The 22037-nt window shown below is 47.2% G+C and overlaps 1 protein-coding gene across 12 annotated transcripts in view; it reads left to right on the forward strand.

Annotated features, from left to right (window-relative positions):
* Positions 1–22037, forward strand: part of tox2 (TOX high mobility group box family member 2) — an 83760-nt gene that overhangs the window by 40727 nt on the left and 20996 nt on the right. For 9 of the 12 annotated variants that reach the window (XM_055508928.1, XM_029149895.3, XM_055508926.1 and 6 more), the window contains 2 exons: positions 5748–5807; positions 17846–18133. In XM_055508928.1, the coding sequence (XP_055364903.1) occupies positions 5748–5807; positions 17846–18133 (348 nt within the window). The remainder of the gene's footprint in view (positions 1–5747; positions 5808–17845; positions 18134–22037) is intronic. The other 3 variants (XM_055508925.1, XM_029149892.3, XM_055508929.1) reach the window with 1 other exon arrangement.

Here is a 22037-nt window from a genome sequence, read left to right on the forward strand (position 1 = left end):
TTCGAAGGTCAAACGTGTAATTGTCTGCACAAATATAAAAGGCCAAAAGTGGAAGGAAGATTCTCCCAGACACCGTAAAACAAGTTAAAGTTGGAAAGGAAAACTTCCCCTGCTGCCTTGAAAACACGAGTCGAGTCCAGCAGACGAGGAACTATTTCAGTTCACGACCCACAGTCAGGTTAAAAAGACACATTTGTGGACCTGGTTTGTGTTTTTTATTTAAAATTAAGTTTAGAAGATTCAAATTGCAGAAATCATTTCAATGACTTAAATGAACAACCCTTACTTCAGATTTTAATCTGAGCATATTATGTTTTCTTACTTATTATATATGAGTATGAAACGTTTAACGCATGAGTTATTCATCTTAAACGTGACATTAGTCACATGACCCTGGGGTTTTGCTGGTTTTGTTCCACCTCAGTGTTCGTGAATGGCGAGAGGAGACACCTGAAAACGCTCTTTGAGGCTGAGCTCCCAGTAATGATGTGCTGTATGTAAAGCTTTTACTCTCTCATTAAGACTCACTCGCTGCCTGGCACCTCTTCCCGGCTCCGGGCCCAGTCTCGTACCACGCGCTCGCCTCGCTCTCCGTCTTCTGAGACGCAGGTACGTTGCTGTCTGTTTCCTGACGCGCTGAAATTGCTACACGTGGGTCTCGTGGTGCAGAGGATTCACACGCGCAGCAGTCGTGTTGGGCTCTTTTCGAATTGCTTGGCCGGTCCCTGGAAGAGAGGCTCCTTTGTTGGTCTTCTCTGGGGCTGCCCTTGAAAGACTTCCATTGTGTGGTGAGGACTATGATATAATGTAAGTGGATTTAATAGATTTAATGGAACACACAGACATGCCTCTCTCTGGCCCTCGTGTGATGAGAAGCAGCCCGTTTTCGGGGGGTCGGAACCGCGTCTCCGATAAATGAAATCATATGTCAGTTTCGTGTTCCTCCAAAAACATGACGCTCTGTAAACTTCGCGACTATTTGTGGAGAGGAAAACAGCGCTTTCTGTTTCCACCTGAGTTGTGTTGGGCATCGGGGTTGGACCGAGTGGAGGGGGGGGGGGGGGGGGGGGGGGGGGGGGGTTGAATGTCAGCTATGTGTTAGCTTTGTTTTCATTGTGTTAACAGGAGCACAATGGTACGATTGTGTGGCTATCTGAAACCCTACACCTGCCCAGAGCATTTGCGGGTCAGAGGTGGGGGAGATGTGTGTTCCTTTAGCCTGACGGACCGTGCACTTGGAAGGAGCCAGAAACCCATGAGTAATCCATCCAGCATCCCATCAAACCCGCCCTGTCTCACCGGCCATCTGCTCGATAGAATGTTCCAGGTTTAAATATAAATGATGTTTTTGTTTGACTTCTCCCTCGCTCTTTTTGCTTTGTGTCATTATTACAGTAGAAGGTGCCATTTTAAGGAGTGCCCCCCCCCACTCACACACACACACACACACACACACACACCCAGTGTGATGGACAAGACGATAAAACCGAGCAATAGACCTGAGATGAATGCTACATCTTAACGCTGATCGAGGCAATTAAGTCCATCATAAGTGAGAGAGGGAACTCTCTTGTCTGGGGACTCATTCACTTGCATGGTTTAACATGATCCCCAGCTAAATGCCTTATTTTATTTCTCCTCTCAGCTCACAGCTTACAGTCGAGCACAAATTGAGCCGATGTGTTTTTTTTTTTCCTTGCACACTTTGGTCTTTCTGTCTGATTTGCCCTTTTCTGTCTGTCGTTGTGTGCTCCCTCCCTCCCTCCCTCTCTCTCCCTTCACTGTTTCTCCGTATTTGTCATGGTAATGCAAAAAAAAAAAATCTCAGCTGCTCCAATTCATTTCGTCCTCTTTCATTCGAGAAAGAAGGGCAATCCTGTTTCTCCTCACTAGTCTCTGTGCGTTGAGGTTTAAAAGTAATGAGGACCATATTTCATCTGCCTGGAGTTATATGGCTGGGCGTGGCTGAGCAGGTCTGTTATGGGAAAATAAATATTATGGAAGGTCTAACGTTGTTATCTCTATTGCGCTGGGATGAATGTTTGCATTGTTGGACAGGATGCATTACACAAACACGTGGACACGCATGCAGAGCCAGCAGCATCATGCACGCATGCTCAAAATGTGTGCATGTGAAGGTGAAATGCACATGGAGCAGCAGAGATATACGTCTGTGTGTGTGTGTGTGTGTGTGTGTGTGTGTGTGTGTGTGTGTGTGTGTGTGTGTGTGTGTGTGTGTGTGTGCCGGTGAGTCACTGGACGCTCTAATGACCACAGTCCTGACGCAGGTATTTTGACTGCTGCCTCTTTCCATGGGCACATTGACTGACGCGCGATTAGCAACGCTGGGGTGAAAGTGGGGAGGCGCGTGTTCCGACCATGAAAAGAGACCGGGAGGAGGGTTAAGTCCTCGTCTGCGCCTCATCTTTCCTCTCAAACATTCCTTCTGCAGTTACCCGTGGTGTGATTTGGTATTCAGTGCGTACAGTAGAGCACAGCTGGGCTCTCTGCAGCCCTGATGGAGCCCTGATGCAGGTTTGCAGCACTGGAGCAGGGAATGAGGAGCTGGTGCAAAACTGATCTGAAATCTGTTCATCCTCTTTTGTGTGTGAGTGGAGAGGAAATGCCCTGCCTGATCACTGACCTTATTATATCAGCTGTGTTTATTATTTAGTAAACAAATTGTGATCTATCTCCAACAGAACATACAGTGAAATTATAAAGATTTTTAATTTGGAAATTTAAATCGGTCAGTACAGTCGGAAACAATGGAGCTCATTTAAATTATAGTGGAACACAATATTATATTTGCATATATTATATTATTATAGTTATACTTTGACAGTTGCAGTCAGTCAGGAGGTGAATCCAGATGAATTCTGTTCCAGCTCACGTTAGATCTGTCTGCTCTTCTGCCTCATTTTCCCACTTTTTAAAGAGTTTCACGTGTAGGAATCATATTTTTAATGGCATCAGCTCTGATCAACAGTTGTTCTGTGACCTGCGTGACAGTGGTGCGCTTCCTGCATCAAACTGACACTGGCTTGGCTCCACACAAACACGCGGCTATTTATAGCAGCCACTTTATTCTCTGTCTCTCTCATGTATTTGCATTTGTGCTATGCAAACAGGAGCCTGGTGTCAAGTGCATCAGTTGCACAGGCCCCGTCCCTTTTTCGAGCTCCACACTTTCACCCCTCCACATGACTCCTCCATCTCACTGTACTGTAGCTTTCCACCTCCCCCCTACCGTCACCCTCGCCTCCCTCCAGCCCATCGGCCCATCTCTCTCTGTCCGTGTTTTCCTTTACCCAATTGTTTCGCTGTAGATTTGACCGCTATGATTAATGACCTCAAAGCCTCAGGAAAGCAAACAGAGCTCGCCCTTCTTGTTCAAACCTCCCTCTTTCTAATATGCCAACGTCTTGCATGTTCACTCTGAGCAGGTTGAGTTTTGAAAAAATATAAAAATATAGTTAAGAGGACATGAGAGAAAGAGCCCACAGCTACTTAGCTTAGCAAAGGAAGGGCACTAGCAGAATTATAATGACTATTTGTTGTTTTTGTGCTAAGCTAGGCTAATTGTCTTGCTCTATAAATCTTTGTTTAGCATGCAGACCCTGCAGGAAGCTGCATAGGTGTTGTTCACTTTAAAATATTTAAAACGGGAGTCAGACTATTCAAATAAAATCTGGAGTTTGTAAATTCATTTAAATGATTGTGCCTGTAATAGTTCACAGGTAAGAGAGGTTTTTACACTCACCTGCTTGCACATCACGCAGCAGGCAAACGCGGCACGGCGTCGTTCCCTGCTCTCGCTGCGCTGCTCATTCAGATCTGGATGCAGGACGCCATCACATTGAGCGCGATGTGATTAGGACAACATGTAAAATCGTTTTCATAGGACAATAAAGAGAAGTGATTTCATTTTCTGTGTGGAATACGGCGATTGTTCCTGCAGCAAACTAATAAAGCTATCAGGGAGAAATCATTGGCTAGAAGTCGCAGTTCCATCAGACACAGAATGATAATGTGGAAATGGAATGGTGACTTGAAATTGAATAATGTTGCCAGGAATTGCCTTTGTGCTGTAGTGTCGATGGTGTCATGTCCACGGACTCCGTCCGAGTTCGCTGGTAGAAACAACAAAACAAAAGGGCCTCGTGGTGAAAAGCGCACGTGAAGAACGTAAAATGTGTCCCTGGAACTTACGGCTCATTGAACGTGGTGAAATGCGGCCATGAAAAGACTGTGGCCCACATTCAGGCTCTGGCCTCGACTGGAGAAACACCCTAGGAGTTCAGCGTAGGCACAGATCCATCTCGTGACTCCACTTTACAGTAGCGGCGGTAATTCATCTCCTCCAGTACAAGCTGTCTGGAGGTGTGTTTTGTTTCCTCATAAATGGCCGGTGCCAAGTCGTGTCAGACAGGGAGCCAGAGCGGGCCTGTGGGAGAGTGCGTCTGCGCCTGTGTGTGTTTGTGTTGTGCGCCTGTGTGTTTCAAGCTGCGGCCTCTGGCTGTGACCTCGGTGTTAATCACACTACAGCCCGAACAACCACAGGCTCCAGCGCCGCCGCCGCCGCCGCCGCCGGAGCCCGTTTTCTCTCTGTCGGTTTCCTTCTCGCTCGTGTTGCCTGTCCCCACTCAAGCTTGGTTTGTCTTTCTTCTCTCGTACCTACAGCGCGATCACTTTCCAATACTCACCATTAAGTCCTCACCCACATGACCTTAAACTGTCATCGTTCCTCACCTTCAGGATTCTGGACACTGCACACTTGTCCTTGTTTCTCTGTGTAAAGGTGCTAAAGGCTGTTCTGTGTAGTCTATATAGCAGTATAGCAGTAGTTGGTGAATGCCTTCATTTATGACTAGTCAGGCACAATCAGGGTCGGTTACTGTGCAGAAGACTGTCTGATTCGGTCATTTGTAATAGAATGTTACATTTAAATACTCCTGCATATTTTACGTCAACCTGGACAAAGAGCATGAGCCTCCTACAGTTTCTAAACGCTGCCGTGTAACTGGAATCATCTTGAAAACTGACGGAAACTAAACATGGAAAGTAGGTCTGTGGAAATTCTGTTGAACAGCAAATCGACATCTGGGTCAAATTGTTTACCTGCTATAGGCTGTTTGTTAATGTAAATGATCTCCAGGGTAATCGGGGGATTGTTGATTGTGATTTTCCAGTCTGGAGAACTGGCCTAGTCACAGAAAGCGTCGCCGTCCCTTCGTGGCGGCAGACAATGAAGTTTGCGTTAATGGAAGCGGCTCCGCTGAGCTCGTGGCTGCTGACTAACTAGACTCCCAGCGGTGCTCTCACTGTGTTGTGATTATCACTCTGCTGCGCCTTGTGACACCCGTGGAATCACACACGCACACACACACACACACACACACACACACACACACACACACACACACACACACACACACACACACACACACACACACACACACACACACACACACACACACACACTCGCTGTCTCAGGCTGTAGGCAATCTGAGACCAATAGTGTGAGTTACACAAGCTTTGACAGGGCCTAATTATACATGTCTCTAATGAACTGTAATTACTGACATCCACCAGAGCATCAAGGTCTCTAAGCCGAGGACTCGCAGTCATTAGGCTGCAGTGTTACTGTTCCCGTACCCACCGGCTGAGTGAAAAATCAGTTTTCTGTCCCTGGCATGACGCGTCGGCCGCTGCCTCACTGTTTTCTCCCTCTCTCTTTGCTGCAGTTTGATGGTGACAACATGTACATGAATGAAAACAACCACGAGTTCCTCCAGCCAAACCAGGTGAGTGAAACCTGCTCTCTGCCCTCTGAATTAACAGCTGTGCTGTAGCCTCTTCCTTCTCCGCCCCGTGTTGGAGGTTTCGCTGTTAGGATTCAGTGCCGAACGCTGTAGCGCGACACAGAATCGCGCTCAGACGCAGTCTAATGTGTTGCAGATGCTGTTCTGCCTACGTTCCAGCCTCTCGTCCTGCTTGTTTTAATAAACACAACCTAATCCTCAAATATTTACCTGACGTAAACACTGTGGAGCACTGACCATATCGCTGTTGCACCCAGGCCGGCACAATTAAATCAAACCAATGTGAAGTCCAAACAAATAGACCAATTTAAGTAAAACATCTGCGGCCGAAGACAAGCTTTTATCTTATTTCGCTCACGCTGAAGGTGCGTCTGTAAGTTTTAATTCGATTTATTAGCTGCCGTGAGGGCCGGAGGTTACAGCATGTGGCGCGACAGCGTCCATCGCGTGCTACTTTACACAGTGTTCATGCGCAGCAGCTACGAAACGTATGAAGACCTCCTCCAAACCCACCTTTTGATTCGCGCCTCGGCCTTCGTTTTGTTGTGCGTTTGGTGCGAGGCTTCTTTTAATCACTAACAATTGCCTCATTATTTTCCTGAACTGTGACACCGGAATCTTCGCGTCGCACTTTTGTTCTCGGCTCCGGACGCGCTAGCGCGCCAGGAGAAGCCGCAGCCCCCGAACCTGCAAAAACACACACATTCCACCCAGACCTTGTTTCCTCGGCGCGACGGCGCCAAGCGCGCGTTTCATCCACGCACTCATTCTATGTGCAAACTAATTTCGCTTTGATAACGGCCAGACAGAGGCGGCTGCGCCCGCTGTGGGTTTTGGCCTCGTTGCAAAGGATTTATTAAGTTGGAGTGGAGGGAGAGTCGGCGCACGGCGAAAAACGCCAGATACACGAGCACAGCTGCTCTGCAACAACTGGAGGAACATATGGTTGTGTTTGGACAAGGGGATTTGTGGAGTTTGGGAATAAGGCCGTCTGACACACAGGGGAACTGGGAATTTGTCCCTGTCAACTGCAATTATTAGAACGGAGCCACGGGTTCAGTAGCGTCCTCCGTTCCCGTCGCGTTCGCTGTTTCGCTTAATTTCTTAATGCTCTGCTTTGTTGAACCATGGCTCGGTGCCCGGAGCGAGGCTCGGGGCTGATTGTGCCGCTTCCCCAACACGTTCAGGAAGTTTGTTTCGATTCGCGAGCTCGAGATGACTTCCACCAGGATCTGGTCTGACGAATTTCCAATGCCGATCGTTCGCCGTCCAAAAAAAAAAAAAAAAATGTTTGCACGCGTGGCGTTATCGCCCATTTTGACTCGGCGCTTTTACCGCAGAGCTGATTGGATGATTACACGTCCCGCTGACGTGCGTTCTTCTTTTGCTGAATTTGAAAGGGACAGATAAAACACTGCAAATGTGGCGCAGAAGATAGACAGAGAGAGAGAGACAGAGAGAGAGAGAGAGAGAGAGAGAGGATAAAGGTAGGAACCAAAGAAGCAGGAGACAGAGAAAGGGAAATAGCGTGAACGACGGTGATGGGATGAGAGACGATTCCGCTTTGCTCTGTGTTATACTTTGTTTACTCGAGATTCCCTCATATTTGACATGTGCCTTGCTCCATTCCTCGCTTCACCAACTTTAGCCTCTCTTTGCCTCTGACAGCTAGAATCAGAGAGGGCCTTAGGGGTGGGCATACACTGACAACGAGGCCCACAGTCGGAGCGCCGCGTTCCGTCGTAATTAGGAGCAGGATTCGAGTGCGACCGCGTCGGTTTAGTTTAGTCGACGAGATCAGCGCGTTGATACCTGTCGTGGCGAAGTGTAAAAACCAGTGAGAAAATAAATGTTTATGCTTATTTTTTGTGCTGGTACCAACACGAGACCGTGACGCTGCAGGGACCATTTTTATTAGTCTCATCGTTCCACAGTACAGTATACGCAGCGGTTCTATTTTTTTCTCGGTGTGTTCCATCCTGAAGAACAACAGATCGTTCCGCCTAAAGCTCAATTTTCTCTGCTCGCTGCTTTATAATTTCACTTTTCTCTCCCATTGTCTCTCACTCCCCCTCTTCTGCTCGTTCTCTCGCTCCCCTTTCTCTCTCTTTACCCCCCGTTGCATTTAAATGCATTTGGGTCAGCAGTTCCGCCTCCGAACTGTGCAAAAGTATGTTTCTCGGCGCGCGGCTGTCTCTCATTTCGGTTTCTCAGAGTAATCGCTCTATTTTATCGAGCTCGCGTTAATATCAACGATTCCTTTAAACGCGAGGCACATTCGTGCGTAGCTGGAATCTGACCTAGAAACTGCATCAAATCGGGTGATGCTCGTATAGGTATGTTCTGTGATGAGTCACGGGGAAATGGGGTCAGTGCCATTGTCATATCGATGTTCCCATGAGCCTTGTAGCTGACCCCGCTTACTCCTCTGCAGTTCCTTCCAGTCTTTCCTCCCGCCAGCGGAGTGACAAAGTGTTAGTGATTCAATGACAAGGTCACGGACCCTGGTCTTGGTATCAACAAGCTCTTTGTCCGCCCCTGTAGCCACTGACCATTGTCACGGCACTGGTGTAAAAAAAAAAAAAAAAAAAAAAAGACTATGTGACGATGAGCAGCTTGTTTCCGCCAACATAAAACCCTCCACGGTGGAACGTGGATGAGCACCTCCAGAGGAGATGGCCTTTTTTTATCATAATACAGAACAGCAGAGCGCAGAGCGGTGTGATCAAACATAATGCGCCGTGGAGATGCCTTCTCATAGCTGCTCGGCAAAGTGAAAGAAGCAGCATACTTCATCAGCACTTTACCTTGACAATGCTTCGCTTTGATGTCTTTCTCCCTGACTTATGAATTCATTTAGCAGAACTGCCGTTTGAGAGAAATATGTCACCGAAAAGGAAGAACATGACGAGGAAATGGAAGGCTGGCGGTGGAGGGGGGGGGGGGGGGGGGGGGGGGGGGGGGGGGGGTGGGAGAGACGGAGAAACTGCAAGGGGGAATAATTCGGCTAATGGAGTGACTGCTTGGATATTCAGCAGAAGTAGGAACGGAGATTATGATCTCGCAATTAGCGTAACAAGGTTTTATTGATTGGCTGCCGCTGTAGCGTCTCCGCTGCCAAGACGCCGCATGTGGTTTTAGCATGCACAGTGTGTGTGTGCAGCCCAGCCAGCCGCTAGTCCCGAGCTAGCGCGCGATAGCGCTAGCACCGCTAGCGGCCAGGGCCCCGGCATCAAAGCCCGAACATTATGGATAAAACATCATGGACGGCCGAGTGGAAGGGGTTTGAATGCCTGATGGTAAAGTGGAGCGCATTTGCATTTTCCGCTCTCTTTTTAAGTTAATGCGTTGCCCTCCTTCCCCTTTGATAGAGCGCAGGTACGGCGAACGCAGCTTCTGCTAATGAGCGATTCGAAAGTTTGTCCGCCTGTTTTACATGTTTGGGGAGTTCAAATGATGTTTTAACAGCGTGGCTCGTCTCGCTGGCAGGGATCACGCCGGCCCCCTGGGGGGCCTCTTATTGTAATTAGCCGGTGCCAAGAGCAGATCTGTCAAACAGAGAAAGTTTTTTTTATTTTATTTCATTTATTTTCCTTCGGGACGTTTGTGACGTGTTTGAATAGACGTTGATACGTGTTCCAGCCGTTGTCTACAGCTCCCCTGTGTCTCTCATCTTCCTCCCATATGTTTCTGATGAACCATTGTAGAACATGATCCTATGGTCTTTTATGTCCAACCTTTGACAAATCCGTCACCTCATCCCTCTGTGCTCTGAATTAAAGGCCCATTCCGCCGTTCTAGTTTAGATGAGTAATTCTCCTGTTTGGCAGCAGCCCAAAAAGGACCGCGCCGGGGCCTGATTGGTCAGATTCAGCCGTGTGTGACTGACGGGAAGCCTGGTGATTGGAGGAGACAGCGTCTTTGGATAGTCGCACTGATTAAAGACTTGCGGCCGCGGTTTGTAAACTCCCACTGTTCGGGGTCCCTGCACCAGCGCCCTGGCCCTGCTGGTCTGAATTACAGCTTGGCCACATTAGTCTGATTTACAGCTTCCTCTTACTGTTTAGACTGGAGCTGGGGACCAGAGTGGCAGCCCCCCCTCCCCCCTTCATAATTTTCCACCTGCCCCCTCCTATGTGTTCCTATTGATTTTCCCACTTCATGCCTCACCTTCTACCTGTCTCCGCAATCTTCCCGTTTCATTTTATTTGCCCCCTCCTCACTTCCTTCCCCGTGTCCTCCTAGTTCACACCAGTTCCTCTCCTTGCTCACCTATTCCCTTCGCTCCGTGACCCTCCTGGCCTTTTTCGGCCGCCCCTCTGACCTTCATCTTTAGTTTCCACTCTCCTCTCACCTACCTAAAACTTGTCTCCTCGCTCAAACACCTCCATGTCCCTATTTTCTCCTCGAACATCCCTTCACATGTACCTTTCCAAGCCACTGCCTCTCCAATCTGCCCTCACCCCTCTCTCTCTCTCTCTCTCTCTCTCTCTCTCGTTCCCTCTCTACATCTTTTGTGAAAATGAAAACAAAGAGAAGCCTGCCAAAATATTTCTATAGCTGTTCGCTGACGAAGCAGGGAGCGGAGACAAAGCAAAGAGATGTGCAGGCATATTTGTCGTGGCAGCAGAAAGATGGAAAGCTCTCTCCCTGTGGCCTTTTTTTTTACCGTCATTTGGAAACCCCCCGCCTCACCCTCCTCACTCGTTTGCCCTGTTTAAAAGCCCTCTGTTTGAAATACTCATCTAACATGGCACTGCGTATACATGCACAGCTGTATATTTGTGTAAGGCCCGGGCTCTGCCAAGCTGCCCCCCCCCCCCCCCCCAAATCCTCCAGCCCCCCGTTGCCCCAGGTGATCAGATGAAACTAATGGCAACCTTAATGTGTTTGTGTAGTCCTTCCAGCCCATTGGACAGAACGATGGCAGAGCAAACACCCCCACCCGTTCTAGATCACATGCCAGTGTCCGTTTAGCCTTTTCCACAGCCTCAGATATTTTCTATCTCTTTTAAAAATACTTGGCGAGTTGGCCTTGAACTGGTTTTACCTCCTGAAAATAAATCTATGGGTTATTAGGGAGGAAAATGCTCCATTGAACTGCGCCTCATTAGCAAAACACGCTGTGTTAATTATTGATGCAGCATCTTCGAGGTATGAAAAGAGCCAGAGCTGACATGGCTCCATGTAAATCAGCTATTTCCTCACTAAAGTGGTGGCTCACTAACTGCTACTTGTAGACGGGTGGTTAACGTTGCTCAGGGTAAGAAGTGGTGAGGATACGTTGGATGTGGCTGTAAAGTGAAGTAGGAGCCGTCTCTGCGGCCGCGTGTGCGACGCATCAAGCGTACGTCGCGGCGCTGGCCTCTGGTGGGAGACAGGGAGGTTCATTGAGGCTGGAGCGCCGTCTCCTCCGCTCCCCTCCGCTCCCCTCCGCTCCCCTCCGCTCCCCAGCAGCCGCTTATTAACAATGGCACCAAGAGCACGAGGGTCCAGATGTTCGTCTCCTGCTCCCACCAGCTGTGCCAGCCTCCAATACACAGCCTCATTGACTCCGAACCAGGGAGGGGAGACACTTAGGAGCACACACGCACGCACACACACACACACACACACACACACACACACACACACACACACACACACACACACCTGCAAATTGCTCCGTTTTGCTCGGACTAAAATGTGACTCATTCGTCACCCAGACTAAATGGCACGTGCACTATCACCAGTCGCGCGCACGTGGCCCCCGCTGGTGTGGAGCAGTTATTTGTGGGTGACAGGAGCCTAACAATTCTCAGAATAATGCACGTTTGTTTGGATGACTGCTCCATCAGCACTCCCTTTGTTATTTCCAACATTGTTAGAGTCCGTACAGATCCACCGAGCGTTTATTGTGCTTTTACTTCTTCTCATAACAATAATTAGTTTTGTCACTCAGACACAGTGCGACCATTGTCTACGCGCTAATAATGATTTTGACAGCGAGCGCAATAAAAGGGTAGATAAATGAAGAGTCATTAAAAATGTAAAAACATTTGACTGGTGGCTGGTTTTTTGTTTTTTTCTGGGTCTTTTCGCGACTGCTACGCGGCCGTAACTCAGCAAAAGCAGCGGCTGCTTTTCAGGCCTCGCCGAACAGACAACGGTGCGACGATGAGCAAAGTTAAAACGGCCCCTCTCTCTCTCTCTCTCTCTCTCTCTCTCTCTCTCTCTCTCTCTCTCTCTCTCTCTCTCTCTCTCTCTCTCTGAGACTCGACCGCTGTGAACAGGAGGAGGCAGAGGGGACTCTGCAAATAACACTGTGCGTCTGCCAGTGTAACGCAATAATCCTAGATTCTCCCTGTCAGGCAATAAGTTTGATTACAGTCTTCATTTGAAATGTCGGATTCCTCGCGTTGCCCCTCCCCCCTCCTTTTTTGTTGCTCCCTCCCCTGCATCCACTCCCCCCCAGCGCCGCCCCCTCCCCCCCGCTCACCCACGGCAGTATCAACATCAGCATCACAATCACTCTAGATGAGTATTGGGAAACCTGAGCTATCTCGCGGCGGCTGGTTTGTTTTCCGACCGCATTAGTGGAGAACCCGGTTTGGGTTCTCGCTGACACCGCGCAGCATCTGCATGTCGTTACTACCACGGGGTCCTGAACTCGTCGTGTGCACGCGACGCAAATGAACGAACGGCGGACGATGCAAAAAAAAACTGTAGTTATTCCACTACAGAAAAACAACTCGGTTGATTCTATCTGTTCTATTCTCCAGTCATTTGGGAGTTATTTAAATGTTGTTTGTGTTCCAGCTGAATGTTCAGCAATAATGATGTGGTTGTTGCTGCCGACAGCACTTCTCCATTAGTCTCCTCTCTTGCCAAAATCAAATGTTATTAGACAGCGAAGGAGAAACAGTGACGGCGAGAGAGAGAGAGAGAGAGAGAGAGAGAGAGGAATAGAAAAGGGTCAGTGACACAGTTTTGGTGAAAGGCGGCTGTGTATTAAAGGCGGAGGCAGACACGTGCATTAGTCTGTAAAGGAGAGAGTGTGTGAAAGACAGGAACAGAGGTACAGTACAGCGCAGGTAGGTTTTATTATTTGATAAAGCCTTTCTTCTAACCTCAGCATGTTGTGCAATAGCGCTGGCTCTCCTTCAACTCTGCAGTGTGCCACTTCAAATTAGCCGCTCGTGGAGAGGGCCGGCCCCGTCTTTGCAAAATGCATTAGTACGCCACTCAGGGCCTCATACAGCCTAGGGTTAAACACAAATTATATCATTTCTGTCATCCAATCAAATCACACTGACCCATTGACCTGCGAGATGAGTCAAATGCATAATGAAATATGACATGGCACAAAAGCTCTGATTCTAATCCGCGGTGACACACGATCAGATGGGGACGACCTCCTGACCTTGACTGACAAGTGAGACGAGCGCCGGGAACGGGATACACGAGGGAGAGGGAGGCGAAGAAACTTAAAAGAAAGAGGGGGAAGTATATGCAATTATAAAGGCTGCTTTTAGTCCACGGGGGGTGGTTAGTAATCAGCTCAGTATCTGGGCTGGGACGGGCCGTCTGCGTGGTTTGACGTTGGACCGATGGTGCTCGGCCTAATTAATCTCTCTATTACTTCTATAAGTTTCCTCCCACAATCGTGAGCAAACCGCATTTTGCCACGGAGCTTCTTCTCACTAAGCCGGTGACGATGCCGAGGCAAGGGGGGCTGGATTTCATTTCCTAGAAGGAGGGTGCCTTTTAAATGCTTCCCCTCGCTGCTTCCCTATTCCTCTCTCTTCCACTTATTTTCCTTCCCCCCCAGTCGGCCCGCTCATTTGCGGAACAGAAACCGTGGGTCCAACCCCCCCCCCCCCACACACACACACACACGCCTCCCACCTCCTCCCTTTCCACTGTCCCTTTCATGATTTCCAAACAGTAACATGGTGACGGATAAATAATGCAGCTGTGTAGAGAGATGAGACGACAGGGGCGTGGGTGAGGGGGGCATGGGGGGTGGGGTGGGGGGGGGGGCGATCTGGGTCTGGCCAATGTGAAGTTAGGAGCAGAACCGTTTGGGCTGTGGCGAGGGCCAGGTCAGGCTGGGGAAGATGACGAGAGCAGGGGTGTAGGATGGCGGAAACTGGACCCGGCCTCTCTCTGGGTTCTGCTAGAAACGGCTTTGTGGTGTGTTGACTGCAGCCTGACATGATATCGTAGCGGCAGAACGGCCGTGGCTTTAATTAAGCCCGAGTTGACGGAAGGAGATAGACGGCTCAGGACGGAGAAGAAGAAGATAAACACTCCAGTGCACAGAGACAGCCCAGTGTTTTTTTTTTGTAAAGTAAGTGATATTTGTAGTCTAACAAGCTCTATTTGCCACTTCTGTGTTTATGAAATCAAGAGGTCTGTGTACACTTGTAAACAGGATCATTCATATAGTCAATACAGTATAATCTTCCTATGGGAGAGCGATGGCGGAGGGGAGGGAAATGGACGACGCTCTCCAATTCATCCCAAAGATAAATCTGCCGTGTTCTTCGCGGGCCGGACTGCGTGGAAGCGAGCGATAACGGCGGGAAGGGGTGGGAGCGCGCGGCGTCCGAGGCGGCGGCGTGCACGTGCGCGCGCACGGCGCAAGGAGCGTTGCGGGCATAAATCACCGCCGTGACAAAGCTCTCCAACGGGCAGATAAGTGCGCATTAGCGCCGAGGCAGATCTGTCATCGTCCGTCTCCGAGCTGTCGTCCCGCCCTCCGCCTCAAACAGCCGTCGACTTGGGACGAGTCCAACCTGTGCGCCCGTGCGGCGCGCGAGCCGCGCGGACGCGCTTAGCCTAGCGCTAGCTACTTGTGCTACTCGTGATCATCTGTAAAGAGAAGTGTTCCCGGCGTGTGGTCCACCTGTCACGTCAACAGAAGAACACAGCAAATAATACATCTGCAGCGTATTATTTATCACCTTATGGGACTGGTTAATAATTTAGCCTGTGAAATGTCAAAAAAGTTGATTGTTTTGTGCAACCGATGATTGAAACAGCCTCAGAAATGCTCCTTTCATTACAGTAATGTCAAAGATCCTCGGGTTTTGGAAGCAGGAAGCAGAAGATGTTGAGTGTTTTTGGCATCATATAATTATATATAGATATAGATATGATGGACAATGCATTGATTTTATAGGATGAATATACAGGCAATATTAATTGGGCTGTGCCCTGAGCCAGGTTTCTACAAGCATCCCAACAATAATCTAATGAGGAGAATGTACAGATAACGAGCTATTAGCTACAGTCAATCTCATCTCCAGAAGGACGGGAACGCTCAGGCAGCGTTACAGAGGAAGGCAGAGACGTGTGCCAAATAAAAGACAAGCTGGAAAGCTCCCCAATCAATGTTATTTTCTGTTTCAGTCCCAGACCAACTGTCTATTCATCTGTTTCTTTCAAATGAAAGGTGTGCTGGTATGTAACACTCCCAGCCGAGAGATCTGTCTCGTAATTAAAATGTTACAGATTGTGTTTCGGTCACTGTGCAGACTGAGCATACTGTGTACCGGAAATCATGTTGCCCATAGTGTGTGGCATCAATCGAAAGGAAAATAAAGACGGTTTTAGTGAGCTAATATGAGGGTTTGGTAGGAATGCAGTCCTGACTATTAGGAGAGATGAGCAGCGCACAAAGAGGAAAAGAGTCTTTACAATCCATCAAATCCACTGCCTTTCCTTGGATTTTACTTTTAAAGGAGAAAAGGGTATATATTAGCCATAGTGTACATGTGGTTTAGTACATGCAATCTCATTCTGAATAGACACATATGAATAATTTATTTGGCCACAATCCAACTGGGAATGTCCTTGGTATTTACATTTTATCATCAAGGGCAATGGACAGGCCTTCAGAGCAATCTACCATGTTGTCCCTTTGCATAGTCAGAAGGAAGGAGGGGCTCAGCAGCGCCGGTCGGGTGGACAGACGCACAAACAAAGGTGGACGAGCGTGGTGGCGATGATGATGATGATGATGATGATGATGGTGATGGTGACTAAGCGCTGCACAGTCGCAGTGAGGCGCGAGTGGAGGATGACAGCGCGGGGACCCGCTTCGCACAAAGGCTCCAGTGTTTACAGCAGACGATTTAGCTTCCTTCCAACAATTATGAGGGAAATTGAATCTCAGGAAATGTTCGTTTTCTTGTCCATTAGGCCAAACAATGCCACTCTCCCCAAAGGTTTACAAAAACATCTGTCTTCAAAGGACAGGCCAGAAAATTAATATCAGCCGCCTTGTGGGCCGTGTCAGGACAAAGTAAATCAAATGGAGGCAATCGCACTTCTTCTGCTCCGTGTTCATTTGCTGTAACATGCAGGAAGATGAAAGTGTGCTTTTAATGCTGAGTCTGTGTCTACATTCCTGCCACACAATAAAATGTTTCCAATGTCCTTTCTTGTGGTCAGAGATGGATGTTTCCGTGTTCAAGGTATTGTAACTTAATGAAATTCCTCTCATCTGGGTTTGTGCTTACTGCTGTGGATTGGCATTCATTTAAAATACATTAGGTGCATTTTAATCCTGCTGAAAGCTACTGTGGGAAAAGGCAGACGGTCCCTTACTTACTTAAAAGGCTAATGCTGAGATCCACATCATAAAGAGTGAAGAATTGAAGGCTGTTCTCCAAATGAGAGATGAACGCAGCTGCATTTACATGGCTGCGTGCTCATGTGTCTTAACAAAGCCACACATTAAAGACCTCCACGCTCACCTCTAACTGGACCGGGCTCCAGCACAGCAGAGAAATGTGCTCGGCATCCTTGCTCCGTTCCTCCATCTGCCCATGCCCCTTATTTTCTAAAAGTATCTGTTTGAGAGATAAATGACCACTCTGCTGCCGAGGATGACAGCCTACACAAAGATGATATTGAATTGATTTCAGAAATGTTGCAGAACTGACTGTTTGATGTATACTGCTAGACATGAATCATAAAAAATCTATTAAAAAACCCTTGAATGGCTGACACCAGAATATTATTTGTGATGATTAATTTGACTCAGTCATTACAATGGGAGTCAAGTTGGATCGTCTCAGACAAAATTGCTTTTCATTCCCCGTTGAATTTCCCTGCTATTTTTCTTTTCTTCTCGCTTTGTGCAGAACTCTGATCTGATTGGACTTACTGTGTTACTGTGACAGCACACAAATACGGGGACTGTTGCTCTTCTTTATTACTGATCACTGAGCATTGGCTCTTTGTTCCGAAATGAGATGTTCAGCATTTGAAACCGAATTACGCCCGTTCCAGCGAAACGACGGATCAGAATTTAAACGCGTTACAAAGCTTTTTGCGGAATTGCAGGAAACGCAACTCGGTGGTTGACGAGATGTTAACACGATAAATTAAAGCCCTTTGTGTGGATTTGTAAAGTTGCACTGGCATGAAGTGTTCAGCATATTCCAACATAAGTGGCTGTTAGTTAACATAAACAAAATAAAATAATGAATGATACCAAATAAAATAAGGCTCACATGACTGGAACCCCATTGTTAGTCTTTGTATGTTAGTGAGCTGATCAAATAGAACTGAGGCAAAATGCTGATTTAGTTGAGATGAACTGTTCTAAGTTCTGGAAGGCTGTCAGTAGTTTGCTGTTAGGAGTTTGTTGATTAGGCGTTTCTCATTCGAGTCCTTGGTGAGTTGGGTTTTGCTCATGTAAAGTCAGTGGATCAACTGGCCGACCATTAAAGTCTTCAAAGTCTTCAGCAGCTTCAGCAGCGTCTGCACTCGTGGTTCTTCTTATCGCCGGCTATGAAGGCACGTTGTGCGGTTGTGCACGCCTCCCTGCTCTTTGACAGTCTCACAGGAAGTTTCAGCCTTGGTGCCTAAAATAACCCTTCCCTCTTTGTAACATTTACTGTGAGCTGAATGCCTGCATGTGCAGCCCATATGGAGCCGTCCTATAGAACTCCCCTCACGCTGCTTCATCAGCCCTGATCTTTCATGCACTATGTTAATACCTGCTTCTCTTCCGCCCCGCCCAGAGTTACACGGGTCAGACTGCTGGCGGTGGGGGAGGAGGTGGAGGTGGCGGAAGCACCGGCGGCAACGGAGCCGGGGACGAAGACTACGAGATCCCCCCCATCACTCCGCCTAACCACCCCGAGCCTCCTCTGCTCCACCTGATGGAGCACGACTCCGCCGGCTACCTCTGCCACTCGCTGCCACACAATGGACTCATCAACCCGTACTCGTACCCCGAGCTGCCCACACTCATGATGTCGAACATGCTGGCACAGGACAGCCACCTCGTTTCCAGCCAAATGCCCTCGGTGAGTAGCGCTGCGTGGTTTGAACGGTCCCGTGGGGGCCCTTAGCACCGAGAGGAGTCCGAATAAATCATATTCAGTCACACTCACACACGTCTTGGACAGTTTAGTGAAACATACTGTACTAAACATATTGTCATTTTTGGGATTGTTATAGTCATGAAACTCAAGAAAACCTTTTTGACTGTTGAAAAAGCCTATTTATGAGGTTCCTATAGCCTCTGCTGATCACAACCAGCCAAATACCATAATAATTGTTCCGTGGCTGCCATGTCAGCTCTGATGCATGGAGAAAAGGATTGTGGGTAAATCCATCAGCGTCATATCTACCTCGACAGCATGCATCGGTCAATCTGTCAAGCTTTCAAACATGAATACGCGCTGATTACTCCCTCAGCTTCACAAAGGACTGCTTCTCAAATTAGCATTTGCAAAACATAATTGCATTCGTGCAAACTGCAGGATGTGGAGCAGGTTTCCATCACAACAAATGATATATTCAAAGCTTATGCATGAGACATAATGTATAGGCTCCGGCAAGCTCTCTATTAGCAGTGTCTCCTCTTGCACACTGTGACGCTCTTAAAGCATAAGTGAAGTTTCAATGAACGTCTGTTTCTGTGTGATACTCCTTTAAACACTGCAGCAGGGTTTTTACTTAATGTTTCTATTATCTTAATGTTCCCATTTGACAGATGTGAATATACTTCAATAACATCAGCAGTGAAAACAAAGCTTTTTGTATTAGGGGTTTGAAGGTCAAAATTTTATATCTTCATAATTTACTCGTTATTGGATGAGATGTCACAAACAGGCAACTGGAATCAGCAGATGTGCCCATAATTTAATAGATGACCAGTATCCAGTTTGAGAGATTTAGTATTTTTGTCTTTTGAAGCTTCATGAGGAAAATAAGAAGCAAAATAAAAAGGTATATAACAGATACCAGATGCATATTAAGCAGCAGAACATATGAAATGTTCATCATAAACTAATGAGATGAGGATAAGTGCACCAGAACACAGCTTGATATGGATTTGAAATATAAACATACTATATCGTTGGAATATTCCCTCTAGATATTAGATTCATGTGTCATTTATCTTCATATTCATTTCACATTTTGGTCTTGACCTTTTCTGTGGAGACAGAGCTTGATTGGCCGGTCGCTCACTCAGGATATTTGCTACTGCTACATTGAGCCACACTCGGTGGTTCTAATAGATTGAACACTGCAGGTTGGGTGATAAAAATGCATGAGATTGGAAATGTTCAGTCGACACACAATAAGCGCATATTTAAAACCCAACTACAACCCCTGATGACCGCGGTTCTGATGACTGGGTCCTGGAGGTTTAAAGGTTGGACACATGAAGGCAAACATATTAAGAGAAACCTAAAGAAATAAATAAATTCAAGAAATATTTATAAAGCTCCTAAATCCTCTCTGAGGGGAAGTTCTTGGACATTCACCAGATTTCTGTGCTTCAACTTCGCTGCCTGGCAAAAGTAACAAAGTGTAGCGGAGGTTCATTTCTGCTGACAACGGAGCGCCTATTAAATTGGGGCCTCACCTTGACACAGTCTGTTGAGCAGAGTAATTAAGCAAACTCTGCAGTTTAAACATGAGATGCTATCGTCATGAATGCCTCCCTGATACGGATAGAGAAATAATAATGGCGCATTCCAATTTTAAATTGTTTTGGTAGCTAAAAAATTGAGTTTGACTGCTTTATGTAAATAGAATAGTGTTTTTTTTTTCCTTTTTTGTTTCGCTGCTGTTGACATTGTGCTGAATTTGTGTCCAAGTGTGTCTATGTGTTTCAGTGCCTTCACTATAAACAATATCTCTGCTGCTGAAATGGATCCACTACATCTGGAGGTCAGGGCTTATATTCAATCTTGAGCACATTGAAAAAAAAATCCATTAGGGTTCATCTTTCCTGCATCAGCCATTCTATTGTGGTGCTGCAGTGAGATCTGTTTTCATCAGGCAGATTCAATACGTGAGCTGGGCAATGAAAAGAGTACAATAGACTTGGATGAAAAGAGGAGGGGTGAGAGAGGGGGAGAGAGAGAGAGAGAGAGAGGATGGCATTGTGGGAAGGGAAGCAAGAAGAGGCAAGTAACTCATTCAAAATGAGCATATACCTCCAATTTTCTGTACCTTTCATTATTAGATATCTTAGAGATAATTTAGTTGAGTTATTCTGTCTTTCGACAAAAAACCTGAGAGTCCCTGGCTTTTAAACGTGTGCCGACGTGATGCAAATGGCATCGTATGAACGTAAAATAAGCAAAGGGATTATGGCGCAGAAATCGATTTCGAGTACGACGGCGTTGCAGTGATGGCCGATCAGGAGATGAGGAGGTGGTGGGTTCAGGTTGTGGTGAACAGCAGGACTAGACGTTACTCAGCTGAGGTTTGACTCATACAATCAACGTACAATCAACTGGTGTTTTCTTCGAATCATCAACAAACGCCACAGAAACGCCAAAGCCCGGGCGATTGGGACTCGTCTGCGTCCAACAACACATTAGAAGCCAAAGCCTTGATGAGTCCACACACTAATATGCTGACTTATTAATATTTGCTAGCTGCTGCTGCACTCACGCATTGATCAGCGAGGCCCTTTTAAAGGGGACACGTCGGCTGAGTTGACCACTCCACGCAGGGAGCCGTTCTCTCCTCTGCCCACTCGCACAACTCGAAGGACCTAATTGAATGTGCGCTCCTAATTTCGTAAAGAGGCTATTTTGAATTCCTCCTTGTTTTTTATGCTGATGCTCATTGTGTTGCGGCCCGAAGCCCCTCCTAGACTAACCTGATATCTCTCCGAGAGCTCTTTTCCCTGACGCTCCGCTGCACTTGGCAGGACCTCTCTCTCTCTCTGTTAATGCCCCCACTGTCATTGCATCTACAAGTTCCAAAACACATTAGACATTTAATAGCCATGCTCAGGTTGCACTGATATTATCAATACAGCCTGGAAAGATACACATCTGCTGCTGCTAGTGAATCATTTCTGTACTCACCGGCAGAGTGGCCTTGTTGTTGTCTGTTGCATCTTCGTTTACACTAAACTACATTAGCTGCGTTGTATTTATAGGCCCCTTGTGCTGGTGGTACATCTATAATCCATTTCAATGGACTGACAACATTATGGTATGTTTGAAATGCTTCTCAAACCCATGTGACCTGTGCCTGCAGATGGAATACATTATCTTTGATTAAGATTAAAATGTCCCTGTTCCTCAATGAAGCATGCGATATTAGCCATCATCAAACTGGCTCGAGTGTGATGTTTTGAATATGTAACAGCTGATGAATGTGTCATCAGGCAGGAAGTGCTATGCATAACGGCCAGTGCATTAGCAGAAGAGCTATAGGCAGACGCAGCGCCTTGCGATTTCCAGGTATTAGCGTGCTTGTAATTTTGCAGAATTAAAGAGGAGAGCGCGTCTGAACGGGGGTCAGTTCGTTTGTAATGAGGGTTGTGACACCGTCAGGATTTGTATTTATATTCAAATGTACTCTAATTTCTTTTGTTGCAACATTTGAATGTGGGATTTCTTTTTCGCAGGCTCTTTATCTTTACCCGCTGAGGTTAATTATCAAGTATTAATCCCACCCTGATTGGCGTGTTAAGTTGTGTGGATGCCTGTGTTTCCTTTCTTCCTTGAGTTTTTCCTGGCGCGGCATTAAGAGCTGCTGGCAGGCGCTCGCTCCCTCTATAAGCCTGTGTGAATGAAATATGAGCTGCAATGTCAACTGAACTTGTCACAGACAAGCTGGGTTGAATTAATGATAAGAGAGCAGAGGTGTGTTTTAATGTGTCCTTTCTCTGATGGAAGGTCTCAGCAAATGCATTATCTCCTACTGTACACCTGCTGGGTTTTGTATAAA

The sequence above is a fragment of the Betta splendens genome, chromosome 5 (assembly GCF_900634795.4).
Source record: "Betta splendens chromosome 5, fBetSpl5.4, whole genome shotgun sequence".
In the NCBI taxonomy this organism is placed as follows: Eukaryota; Metazoa; Chordata; class Actinopteri; order Anabantiformes; family Osphronemidae; genus Betta; species Betta splendens.